The sequence below is a fragment of the Myotis daubentonii genome, chromosome 10 (assembly GCF_963259705.1).
Source record: "Myotis daubentonii chromosome 10, mMyoDau2.1, whole genome shotgun sequence".
Lineage (NCBI taxonomy): Eukaryota > Metazoa > Chordata > Mammalia > Chiroptera > Vespertilionidae > Myotis > Myotis daubentonii.
The window spans coordinates 34,660,858-34,673,505 of record NC_081849.1 but is presented as its reverse complement, the minus strand read 5'-3'; the positions used below and the strand labels follow the sequence as shown (position 1 = coordinate 34,673,505).

The following is a 12,648-nucleotide window of genomic DNA, read 5'->3' as shown; positions in this document are numbered from 1 at the left end:
ATGAGAGAGAATCGATGATTGGCTGCCTCCTGCATGACCCTTACTAGGGATCGAGCCCACAACCTGGGCATGTGGCCTTGACCGGAATCAAACCCACAGGCCAATGCTCTATCCACTGAGCCAAACCAACTAAGGCAGATGTGGCTCATTGCTTCATGCACAAAGACCAAAGATTAGTTTTCTCTCCATAATCCCATCTCCCAGATCTGAGATTAGATTATTAGCATCATCTCCCATCTCTCTTATGTGGGGGTTCCACCAAATGTAATAGCTATCACCCTAAAGTGTAGCTCTCCATCAGTAACCTAAAGGTTAAAAGTTACATTCATAAGGCAGACCTGGTCTCTTGCCCTGTTACATGCCCACACCAGGGACCCCTAGCCCACTGCCCTGCTCCCTTTTCAACCTGAGGAGGGACATGAAAGAAGGTGGGGAGCGAACAGACCCCAGGTTAGGTCATTGGTGCTAAAACCCTGCCTTCTAGAACTTTGGGTTTTCTGGGTACTGCTTAGACAAGTCTCGTTGCCCTTTCTCAAGTGATTTTTCTGGATTCCACTTCTTGCCTGCTGTAAATAAATGTCTGCCCACTTGACCCTTGCCACTTAGATTTCAATCTCTTACCCAGGAGAGACCCTTGTACCTACCCGACCCTCCCCACTAGCCAGAGGGTAGTCCTTCCTCTCTTGATTTTGACTGCTTCCTGACATCCATTTGTCAGAGAAGACCAAGGCTCAGAAAAGTTAAATTGGATTTCAAACTATGTCCCATGTCTTTTAGCCAGCCTCCGGCCCTGACATTTTCATTTCACTCCGGGTGGGACTGAATTAGCTTCATTCCGATCCCCCATGCCCAGTCAGGCCTGGAGTTAGATTATCTGCACCGTACATCCATCCCCACACCCATCCCCGAATTACTGGCGACCACCGAGCCCAGGGAAGTCTAATACACGATCCACTTGCAAATATTTCGCGATCTGTTTGGATGGGCAAACCGTGCACAGGAAACGCAGAGAGCATCCTAAACTGCATCCAATCACGCCACCCCAGGAAGAAAGCAAGTGTTTGCTGAATTTGGCGTCCAAGGCCCTTCATCCAGGCTTTATTCTCACCCCCACCCCACTTTCTCTCTGAGCATCCCCAACCCCGACCCTGACAATTAATCCACCAGAACCTAACTGGTGGGACCGGGGCACTTTACCCGGTTCCTGGGACCCCAAGCGGGCATTCTCCGGGACTCCACCGGTCCCCGGGCGCGAGCTCAGCCGGGACCCGTGGGAGCCCCAGGTGGGGCAGAGGGAGGGCAGGAAGAGGGGGCGGCGCGAGGCCCGCCGACAGCCCGGTCCCCCAGGGAGCGCAGCGAGGTGCTCGGGGAGCGCAGCGGCGGGTCCGGGGCTGAGGGAGGCGCCCGGCGCAGCCAATCCCCGGGCCACCCCCTCCGCGGCCGCCGGCAGAGCCGGGGCGGGGGAGCCAGGCGGCGGCGGCGGCGGCGGCGACGGCGGCTGCCGCGGGGAGGGATGGAGAGGGGCGGGGGGAGCGGAGCCGAGCGGAGACAGCCGCGGCGCTGCAGAGAGGCTGGGGCGGCGGCGCGGCTCCCGGCACTCCCCCCGCGCCCGCCCCGCGTCGGCGAGGGTCCGGCCCCGGAGGCCCCGCGCCATGGGCTGCATCGGCTCCCGGACCGTGGGTGGGTACCCCGGCGGGGCGGGCGCGGGCGTAGGTTGGGCTCTCCGGTCCGGTCCTCCGGCCCCTCCCCCACCCTCTCCGCGCCCCTCCGGGTACCTCGCTCCATGCTGCCCAGCCCGGCCTGGCTACCTTACTTTCCCTCCGCTCCTCTCCTCCCCGCTCCTCTCGCGCGCCCCCAGGGCTAGCATCCCTCTGGGCTCTAGGCGTTCTTCCCTCCGTCTCCCCACGGCTTCCTTCCATAACCTCCCCAGGCGCGGTCCCTCTCCATCATCTCTCCATCAGCCTCTCTCTCTCCCCCGTCGCTCTCCCCTCCTCTCCAGTCCCTCACCCGCCACCTCCAGGCCATCCGCCTCACTCTGCCTTCTTCTGCGCCCCCGCGCCCCTGTCTGCATTTGTGGAGCAGCCCTCTTCTAAGAATCCTCAGCAGCCTCAGTCCCCAGTCTTTCTCCGCACGCACCCCCCCACCCCCGCCTCCATCCGGCTTGGGTGTTTTGCCCCCATCTCTTTCCCTCGCTGTTGCCTTTTTCTGTCATTCGTGCCTCCCACGGTTTGCTTTGTTCACGTGCATTTTCCCTCTGGGGCGGGGGCGGGATGCGCCTCGGGGAGGGAATGGGTTCCTCGCCTGGAGGGAATGGGGACGGGTCGGCTCTTGAAGGTTGGGGTGTTAGAGCCGGTGGACGCGGGGAGGAGGTGGAGGTCTAAAGGGATCGCGAGGGGTCAGGAGCCAGCTCCCAGCTGGGTGGGGCCGGCCCTGGGAGGATCCCCGGGACTGGACAGCACCTGTCAGCTGGGGGTGGGTGGGGGGCGGGGCCGGCGCTTTATTTACCTTTGACCGGGGGAGGCGCCTCCTAATTTGTTTACCCCCGTCAACCTTTGCCTTGCGACCACCCCCTGTTCCCCCACCCCCTGCACACTCCACTTACCTCTCCCTAACCCTCCAATTTTTCACATTTCAACTCCCCATTTCTCCCGCCTACACGCCCCAGTGACCTCAGGCTGAGAGAATAATTTGTATTATTATTACAAACAAACTCACCCTCCAAAAGCCTGATTTCTCTGAGACCTGGTTTATTTCCATGGATACCCTCCTCCTCCTCTGCCTTCACCTCTTCTCTGGGTTCTCTCCCTCCCCCTCCCTGCCCCCCACGCTCTGACTCAGCTCTCCCTCTTTTACAAAGGCCACCTCTCCCCTCCCCTCTCTCCCACTTTTCCTGCCCTATCTCCCTCCTCGGAGATTGTTTTCTGTCTGCCCCATTCCAGCTCTCTCCAATCAGAAGTCCATCTTTCCTCTTCCCCCCAAGCCACAGCCTCTGGTCTGACCCATCTCACCACTCCCCTGCAGCCCCAAGGAACAGCGGCACACTTTGGAGGGGTCCTACCTCCCTTGGAACCCTTAACCAGGAGCCTTGTCTTTTGTATCGGCTATGTTGTTGCATGCTGAATGCCTCCTCAGCCCCAAGACCCTATACAATTTACCCCTTCTCAAGAGTGGACCCCTAACCTGAAATTCAGAATCACAAAACTTCATGTATAGCAAGGATCCTATAAGGTCAGACGGTTTACAGCCATCCGACTTTAGTCTACAAGAACTACAAGTATTTCTTCCCCATGCCTTCCAGGAGGCACCACCCTGCCCTCAATCTCAATCTCCCTTCACTATGAGCTCTGGCCTCATTTTAGCAATTACCATTCTTCTCCCCACAAAGCCTCAAACCCTTCCCAGCATCTTCTGTCTTCTCTTTGACTTGAATTCGTGTTCTTTTAGTTACTATTTTTAAAAGTGCTCTTCGCTCCTCTGGTGGTCCCCTCCACTCCTCTTCAATCCATCACTTGTCTCCCAACAGTCAGGTAACATTATTCCATCCCAGGCTTTGCTTTCCTTGCTCTCCCTGTTTCTGGGTGAACACACCCAACTCCCTCCTCTCCCCCTCCAAATCCTTCCTGTGGGACAAGTTCAGAGGGTCCCTTACATTCCTAACACCTCCCAAATAATAAAGCCCGCACATAGAGACGCTAACCCCGAGAAAAGCCCCACCCTTATTTGTAGAAGCATAATAGGTGAAAGCGCAGCTCCCAGTGTACTCCTGCATAGAAACCCTCGATGATCCCTCAGGACAGGATGGACACCAGTTTTCCTGCTAAAACCCAACCACTGACCCTTCCATTTAAACAACAACAATAAGTGAGGCCATACACCGGTTTTTCTGAGTTTGCTATTCTTCGTTGAGGTTAAACTGAATATTTTGGCTCAGTATTATGATTTCTTCTACCAAAAATGTGGGCAGCATAGGGACTTAAAAGGGATGGGCAATGGGAAGAAGGAGTGGTAGCTAAGGGTCTGGATGGGTCTGGAGAGGCAGCCTCAATGTGTGGCTTCGGCATCTGAGACCAGAAGGGGCTTTTGGGTTGGGCGCAGGGGAGTGAGGTGGAGCAACTAACCCTCTGGCCACTTCAGGGAATGAGGTGATTGCAGTGGATTGGAAGGGACTGAAGGATGTGGACCAAATCAACATGGACAGCACCAGCTCACTGCACGGAAGCAGCCTCCACCGGCCATCCACAGAGGTGAGGCCCGTGCCCAGCTGCCCCTCACCAAAGCACCTCTAAAAGACCCCGGAACCGTCCCTAACAAAGCCTCCCAGTTGCCTGACCTCTGAAATCCACTCCTAAAGTCCAAGTGAACATCCCAGACACTCCTTCAAACTGACACTTGGGAAGAACATTTCTGCAAAGTCCTCAAAATACAAGCCAAATGTTCCACACCAACACCCTAATTTCCTATGCTAATCTCAGGAAAGCCCTCCCTTCTTCACACACTTCTGGAAGTCCCCCGGAGGAAAGGGGTGGGGTTCCTTGCATTCATGGAAGTGCTTGGGATACCCACTCCCTTTTCTCTCTCCTCACAGCAAACCCGAACTGATTTCTCCTGGGATGGCATCAATGTGAGTGCAGCTTCCCCCAGCCTCTCCCAGCCCCACCTAACTGGTCTTCCTTCTATTCTCCTATAACACAGTGCTCCCTACTCCAGCAAGCCCTCCCATGCTCTGCCTACACCCCAACTTTTCAAGGGTGGTTGAAAGATATGCCTCCGTGGGACTCCTGGGTCTCATGGTTTTCCCAGTCATCTGCCCTAGCTCAAATCCTTCATCCAGGAACTTTCCCCTGCATATAGAGCACCCCAGGCCCTCTCATTCCTCCTCCCCTCCTCCCACATTCCCCATTCCAGCTCTCCATGGAGGACACCACTTCCATTCTTCCGAAGCTTAAGCGAAACTCTAACGCCTATGGCATTGGGGCCCTGGCCAAGTCATCATTCTCAGGTGAGATTCCCTATCTAGGGATGCATTCAGACAAGAGATACTCACAGGCTCCTGGTGTCAGTCTCCCTGCTCCTTCTGGCCTGACCGGCACCCTCATCTTCCTATCTCTGACCTATTTGTCCTTTTTGTCAAACCTCTCCTATCCTCTAGGCTGCCCTCATATATGGGGACCTAGGGGAGCCTGTCCCCCATGGGATGAAACCCCCTGAGACTGGGGTGAGGATAATGGGGAGGCCCTGTTATGGGTATTATGTGATATTCTGGAGGATGGGGGGAATGTCTGGCCCCTTAGGGATTTCAAGAAGCATGAAGGACCATGTGACGAAGCCCACAGCCATGGGGCAAGGCCGGGTGGCCCACATGATTGAGTGGCAGGGCTGGGGGAAGGCACCAGTCATTCAGCCACAACACAGCCACGAGGCGGTGCGCAGAGATGCCGATGCCTACTCCGACCTCAGCGATGGCGAGAAGGAGGCACGTTTCCTTGCAGGTACTTGTTCCCCCAAACCCTCAAGAGGCACATCTTATGATGGCCAGAGACTGACCCTTCAACCCCACCCCTGTGACAAGATTGATTTTATCCATAGGATGACCATCAGACTTAATTTCAAGTACTTTGAGTTGTTAACTCTGATAAGTGCCCTTAAACTTATTTTTATTATCATCTCAGAAGTTGAGGAGAATTAACGTGGGACTGTGGGTTCTGATGCCATCTCTCCTTCATGGTGGGACTCCAACCCCTGGACTTCCTCAGTACAGGGGGGAAAAGGCAGGGGCTGTTGGCTTCAAAAAACTCTGTTCTCCTGTTTCTTGAAAAAGAAAGGAAAACCTTGGAGATCTTTACTAGCCTTAGTCCATCAGCACATTGCAGTCATGGAGTCACATATGTGGCTCATTACTTGTGACAACCACTAGAAGTTCAAGAGACCTGGGTGAGGAGAGAGTGGTTTACAGAAGAAGTTTCCTTCCAGGAAAGTAGTGTAGGTATGAGACAAGCCTGTAGTGCATCTACAATGCCGAGCCCTAGTGGCAGGTCTCAGTAAGATCCCTAGGGAGAATGATAGATCTGGAAGAGGAGGGGTGTATCTTTGTATTGGTGTGGGTGTGGTGGAAGAAATATCAGTGAGGGGGGAGGCAAACATGTAAGGGACAGGGCATGGTGTAGAGCAGCTAGCAATGTAGGCTTCATCTTACTCATGGCTTTGACTAGAATAGGGACCCCCAAGTCTATCCATCTTCACTATTCTATCCTCCCTCCCTTCTCCTTCCAATTCCTTGAACTATCAACTTGGTGGCCCTATAATCCCATGGTGCTCTCTTGGGGATTCTCTGTTAACCTTGAGGCACCACCCCACCCCACCCCCAACCTGGATATCTAGATTCCTCTGTCCTTGACTGCCTAATACCAACTACCACTCCTAAAAACGTCCAAAAGATAAACTTCTGGAAATCCCAAATTTCAGTCCCTTAGGATATCTCACCAGAAGACCCCCAACTCTTTCCCTTAGGAATCCTAAATCTGACCTTTTGGGAAGTCCCCCATGATTTTGCTTTGTTTCAGGGCATGTACAAAGGCTGTGCTGTCCAATATAGTAGCCACTGGCACATGTGGCTGTTGAGAACTTGAAATGTGGCTAGTCCAAGTGGAAAATGCTGAAAGTGTAAAATATCAACTGGATTTCAAAGACTTTCTATGAATAAAAGAATGTAAAATATATCACTAATTTTTATATGGATTCGATGTTGAAATGATCATCTTTCATACATATTAGGTTACCTAACATATAGTAGTAAAATTCATTTCACCTGTTTCTTTCACTTTAATAGGGCTACTAGAAAATTTCAAATCATGCAAATGGCTTGCATTGTATTTCTATTGAACAGTGCTGCTCTAATGTCCCCTTCCCCATGCATGTGTCTAAGGGTTCTCAGAAATATCTTGTGCTAACCACATTTCTTCTCCCAGGCGTCATGGAACAGTTTGCCATTTCTGAGGCCACACTCATGGCCTGGTCTTCCATGGATGGTGAGGACATGAGTGTCAACTCTGCCCAGGAGCCATTGGGCTGCAACTACAGTGACAACTACCAGGAGCTGATGGAGAGTCAAGGTGAGGGATGGTTTCAGAATCCAACCCCTGAGGCTTAAGGGGCCTCCCCAACTATCTATGCTACTTCTGTACATCTCTGTGCTTCTAAGACTCTGTTCATCCCAGCTTTCTTTTCCCCTCCTTCGCCAATGTCTCACCCTCAATTGTCTGTGCTGTTGTTACTGCCTTTGATGGTCTATGCCCCCACCAACCTCCATGATTCTCTTTACAGATGCCCTCACTCAAGCCCCCATGGATGGATGGCCTCACTCCTATGTGTCCCAGGGCATGTACTGTCTGGGATCATCGGATGCCTGGGAAGCAAGCGACCAGTCCCTCATTGCCTCTCCAGCCACAGGATCTTATCTTGGCCCTGCATTTGATGACTCACAGCCAAGCTTACATGAAATGGGGCCTTCCCAACCTGCTTCCGGATACTCTGCTCAGGAGCCTCCACCTTTGCTGGGGGGAGAAACTGACTGGGCTCCAGGTATGGGTGGGGTGGACCTGGCAAGGGGCCCTGCAGAGGAGGAGAAGAGGCCCTTGGCCCCCGAGGAGGAAGAAGATGCGGGATGTAGGGACCTGGAATCACTTTCCCCACGAGAAGACCCCGAGATGGCCACTGCTCTCAGCCGAAAGGTATCTGACGTCACATCCTCAGGTGTGCAGTCCTTTGATGAGGAGGAGGGTGAGGCCAACAACTAGCTTCTTCCCACTCTACACACTATCTTCCACTCCCACCCGAGGGGCCTGGCTGCAACAAAACCCTCCCTTCCCCCAGCAGTACAGCTGAAACCCGGGCAGAAGACCAGGAGGAACCCAGGAGCTGCCAGTTCTCGCCAGGAAAAATGGAGGGCCAGGATGGGATTCCATCCAGGCTTGTGCTGTAGAAACCACAGGTCTGGGGACTGAGGCCCAGGCAACTAGATGGCTGTGAACTTGGTTTGGCTGCGGGCTTCTGGGTCTGTGATGATGAAGCTCTAGTTTGTATCCTGGAGACAGGAGCCATCAACTAGATCTCTGTTTTTCACTCCCTGACTTCGTCATTCAGAAGCCTTGACAGTGGCTGCCTGAATGCCTCCTTTCTCATGTCACTTTTGCTTTTTCCGACTCTGTGTTTTCTCTGGCTGTGGTCCCAGCTTGACCCTACTATGAAGAACAGACCTGCTGGACGTGACTCAATGAGTGTAGGGGAAGCCATATCTCCTTAGAGAATGGAGAAGCTGCCCTCAGTGGGTAGCTTGGCTTCTGAGACCAGGAGTCACGGGGGAAGTGGACATGGCAGCTGGGGTGCACAGGGCACAAACAGGATTCTTTATATAAGGCCCACCCAGAGACCAGAGAGTCATTGATGGGACCAACAACAAACATGGCCACCTATTCTGGGATCTTGAATATCCCGTGACTGAAAGGTGGGTCCTAAGGGTCTAGGAAAGGACCCAGTGAGCTGGCTGCTCCAGCTCTTGCTTCCTTTGTCTGCCTTCTTCCATCCCCTGCTCCAGGAGCCCTGCCCAGAGGGGGTGACAGAATGCAGGTGTCCTGCCAGGTGGGGAAGCATGAGGGCTGTGCCTCCCTCCCTCCACCCCCAAATTCTCTGGAGCTGTTTACACTTTTCTCTTTGCCTTTTCTACATTTTTATAACTTCTTGGGGACTCAGGTTGAGTGGGGTGGAGGGAGGAGTCTGGTGCTGTCAGGCCCCCGCCCAGTGTGTTGTTGGCTGAGAATCAGTGTGGGCACTCGGCTCCTTTTTTTCCTTCTTCAGTTTCTCCCAGGCAGCCTCCCTTCGCAGGCCTCCTGCGGAGAGTGGAATCAGAGTCTTCTTCCTTTTAGGACGGGTTTATAGTGAGGCAGAAGCCCCTGAACCGGCTAGTCCTTCCACACCCAGTTCCCATTCTGGTGGGGACTTCTGTCCACAGCACACAAAGCCCCACACTTCTGTATGTGATCCTGATTAGCAGGGCCAGGCTGGAGTAAAGGCATGGCAGCTGAGGAGCACACCATGGGACCCCATTCCCTAGCCCCTGGCAGAGGGAAAAGTTAAGATGGCCATTGCCTACCTTTTGTCTCCTCTTCTAAGACTCCAGCTCCAAGGCCTTGTGGCCTACTTTGTCAGAGGTCCTATTACTTCTGTCCTCTACTAGGAAGGGGGCTCGGTCACTCTCACAGACCCTGGGCACAAACGAGCCCACCCCCATCCCCAGATGTCTATTTCTTTGGAATGAGGAGGTTAAGAGTTTGTGTCCATCTATGACCCCGCCCCCCATCAAGTTCACACTTTCATAGGCATAATGGTCCTGCAACGCAACCAAGGCTGGGGTCCCATGTCTTCAGGGGAGGGGAGGTCAATTCTTGGAAGAAACGTAAGTAGGCCTGGTGAGCGCAGATGGGCGAAGAGTTATTTACCTCATCTAAAGCTGTGGCTTGTGTCTGATCATGTGACCTAACTCCGGAGGCACCAGGACCTCCTGTCCGGGAGCTTTGGGCAGTAATATTGTGGCCTCACCCTGCACTCCTGTCACAGGTCTTGGGGTTTGCATGCTTGAGGTTCCCTCCTTTCAGGGGGCCCTTGTTACCTCACCTTGTGCAACCTGCTCTCTGGATGAATCATCTTTTTCTCTTAGTTTCATCCTCTTCTTGCCCCCTGTTCTGCCCCCAGACTGCAGTGGGCATCCACTCCAGTGAGTGGGTTCATTCATTACAGTTCCTTTTTGCTCAGGGCCCTGGGGAGTTAGGGAAGGTAGAGGAAAGCGGCACTCTTTCCTCCCTCCCTACCTTAGGAAGCCTTCTTTTGGTCCCTGCTGAAAGATGACAGAATGGTCGAGGAATCTAGCCTATTTGACTCCAGCAGGGCTCCACATCCCCGGTGCTGGCAGCTGGCACATGCGCGACCAGGGGTCAGCTGGGAGTCTGCATTTGCAAGAAGCTTCCCTACCACTTTGAAGGAGAAGACCCAGGGAGCTGGCCTTGGACCCTCTTAGGACTCTTCTGGAAGGAGGAACTGCCTCTTTGGTGCTGGGGGCAGGGTGCATGGGGTTTGCTTATAGCCTATTTGGGGGGAGGGGAGGGGCATGTGCTGGAAGAGGCTATTGGGGGTGAGGGAGGGTTGCTTTTCCTCCGGGGTTCAAGGCTGTGCAGCACGATTTACAACAGTCCTGGAACAGGGCTGTTTTTATATTATTGTGAATGAAACTGCTCTTGCTAAATGATTTTCTTTTGGTGGGGGTGCACTTTTATTTTCAGTTTCTGGGAAACCCAAATCTTCCATTCCTCCCCTTCTACCTCCCCCCTCCTCCCCTTCCTTCTTATCCTTGTGTTAAGGAGGGGATCTTGGTGAATGTGTTTATGATCTTTTCCCTGCCCACCTATACAGCCCATGCTCGTCTTCCAGGTCTGGGGAGTATCCATTTTTGTGGTCAGTCTTAGCATGTTTTCTTAATGTGACACCCCTCCCCCCCAGGCCTAAGAGAGATTCTATGACATATATTACAGAGAGAATTATATATAAATATATATGAATATTATAGATTATATACACATGGGCATTGGGCTCCAGTGCCCACTGCCAGCCCCCTCCCCAGGCTACACTACAGCCTCTCTTGGCCTGGGGAGGGGGAAGGGATGTAATTCTGGAGAGGGCTCCAGGCTGTGTTCAATGGCACTAAACAGAATGTGGTGGCATCCTCTGACTATGAGTGTCTTATTTGGGGAATGAAGGAGACTGGGCCAGGGGAGGTGAAGGAGGAGAATGTCACATTGGAAAGGGTTCACAACTCGAGGGCATCAAGGGGGGGGGGGGAGGGGGAAAGCTTGGAGTGTGGGCACAAGGGTTTTTGGATGCTCAGAGCCCCGGGGACCACTGGCAGAAAAGGCAGGCTCATGGCAAGCTCCCTGTTGCCGATTTGGGGAGGATATGGTTCTGATCCTCTAAGTGTGGAAGCACTGAAGAGGTCGGCCATCTTGACATTGAAACCCCAGCTCTCCACCCCAAGAAGAACACAGAGAACTCATCTAAGGGCTGATGTCTGAGTGACCAACTGAAGGGTTCTTGGCAGGAGAGGTCCCAGCCAGAGCAGTTCGAGGGCAGAGCTAACCCTCGGGAAGGACAGATCAATGACCACAGTGGGAAGAAAGGGGATGGATTTTTCTAGGAAGCGACCTGGAAATGGGGTAAGGAAGCTGTGGTGTGAGATAGGGAGGATTTCTGATGGAGGGTGTTTGATGGGGCAGCATGACCATTTGGCTGAAGGTGCCTGCCCCTTCCACATAGAGCCTTTTGTGACATTTCCCTTCCAGGCTTCTCCCCCTGATAGTTTCTTTATCCATATTTCACTGTGTAAATCCAGGACAAAGAAGGGGGGATGGGATTGGCCTTTCACTGTCCCAGTACTGGCCTTGCGTGGGGACAGAGAGTGGCAGTCAGATGGAGTCTGGAGGCAAATCTCAGGGAGTGGGGAGACCATGGGGTGGGGAACTTGAAAGAAGGCGCTGTGGACTGTCTGAATGCTAGTCACTGTCCAAATTCTGACTCCTCCTCTAAGACTATCATTGTCACATTTTACAATTCCCAGGAGGGCCAGGATATTGGCCTGATCTCCCCAACTTAAGGACATATGGTCTCCACCCTCAGGCCTGGGCTCCTGACAGACAGACTGATGAGGCAGTCCTGGGGTGTGGTCAAAGGATCAGTTCATCCTCATCCTCCTCATCGGTGGATCGCAGGCTGGGGCCCTGCAAGATGTCAGCCAGCTCCTCTTCCAGCCCAGGACTGTCCACCAGCTCCAGCTCCTCCAGCTCACCTTCCACCTTGGCTGGAGCCAGGGAAAGTGGGGGCTCTGGGGAGGGAGGCAGCTCAGGGGTGTCTGGGGAGGTAGGGATCACATCCTTTGGTTCAGTGGCCCCAGTTCCATCCTCAGGCAGGTTCCAGGCCTCCGAGGGAAGGAGCTGGCCCCCAGGAGTCATTCGAGTTGAAGTTGTGCTCCGGAAGCTGGCCAGGGGAGGGCGGAGCCGCACCCCCGACTTGGTGTGCCCCTCAATGGCCTTCTGCAGCTGGGAGCAGAGGGAAAGCGAAAGAGGGTACAGAATTGGGAAGAGAAAGAAGATGGGGAAGTGTGAGTGGAACAGACACAATAGAAGAATAGATACGATAAAAGGAAGAAGGAATGGGAAAGCGGTAGAGTGGCAAGAAAGAGAGCACGTGGAAAGATCAAAGAAGACAGAAAAAAGGAAGAGAAAGGGGTATGGCCAGCAGACCCCCTGCAGAGCAGTGAATCTGAAGCCCCTAACCCAGATGTCCTTTGGCTCCTTCCTGGTGACCTTCAGGCCTCCTTCAGCCACATCCTATCTCCTCCTTCTTTCCATGGCCCTCCCCATAGAGCACCCCTATGAAATCATGTCTTGTGCCCTGAACCCCAATCCCAAACCCATGCCAGCTATGGAAGATCACAAAGGCTATATCTGGGGTCAACAACTATGTCCCCTTCAGATCTTTATAGTCCTCTCTACCTGTACCCCTTGATTGCTGAAACCTCTCTCCCTCCTCCAATCTCTGCATGAGAAATAG

The 12,648-nt window shown here is 53.5% G+C and overlaps 2 protein-coding genes across 4 annotated transcripts in view; one reads left to right on the top strand and one right to left on the bottom strand.

The window, feature by feature from the left end:
• The first annotated feature begins 1,364 nt into the window (after nt 1-1,364).
• Nucleotides 1,365-10,774, top strand: FAM131B (family with sequence similarity 131 member B). The gene is made up of 7 exons (XM_059712060.1): nt 1,365-1,680; nt 4,135-4,244; nt 4,586-4,621; nt 4,906-4,999; nt 5,292-5,489; nt 6,966-7,109; nt 7,321-10,774. Exons 1-7 carry the CDS (start codon nt 1,653-1,655, stop codon nt 7,791-7,793), a joined length of 1,083 nt encoding a protein of 360 aa, XP_059568043.1. The 5' UTR covers nt 1,365-1,652; the 3' UTR covers nt 7,794-10,774.
• The window catches only part of CLCN1 (chloride voltage-gated channel 1), a 29,303-nt gene continuing 27,147 nt past the window's right edge, over nt 10,493-12,648 (bottom strand). For all 3 annotated transcript variants that reach the window (XM_059712054.1, XM_059712053.1, XM_059712052.1), the window contains exon 23: nt 10,493-12,134. In XM_059712054.1, coding sequence (XP_059568037.1) covers nt 11,763-12,134 — 372 coding nt within the window. In that variant the 3' untranslated portion in view covers nt 10,493-11,762. The remainder of the gene's footprint in view (nt 12,135-12,648) is intronic.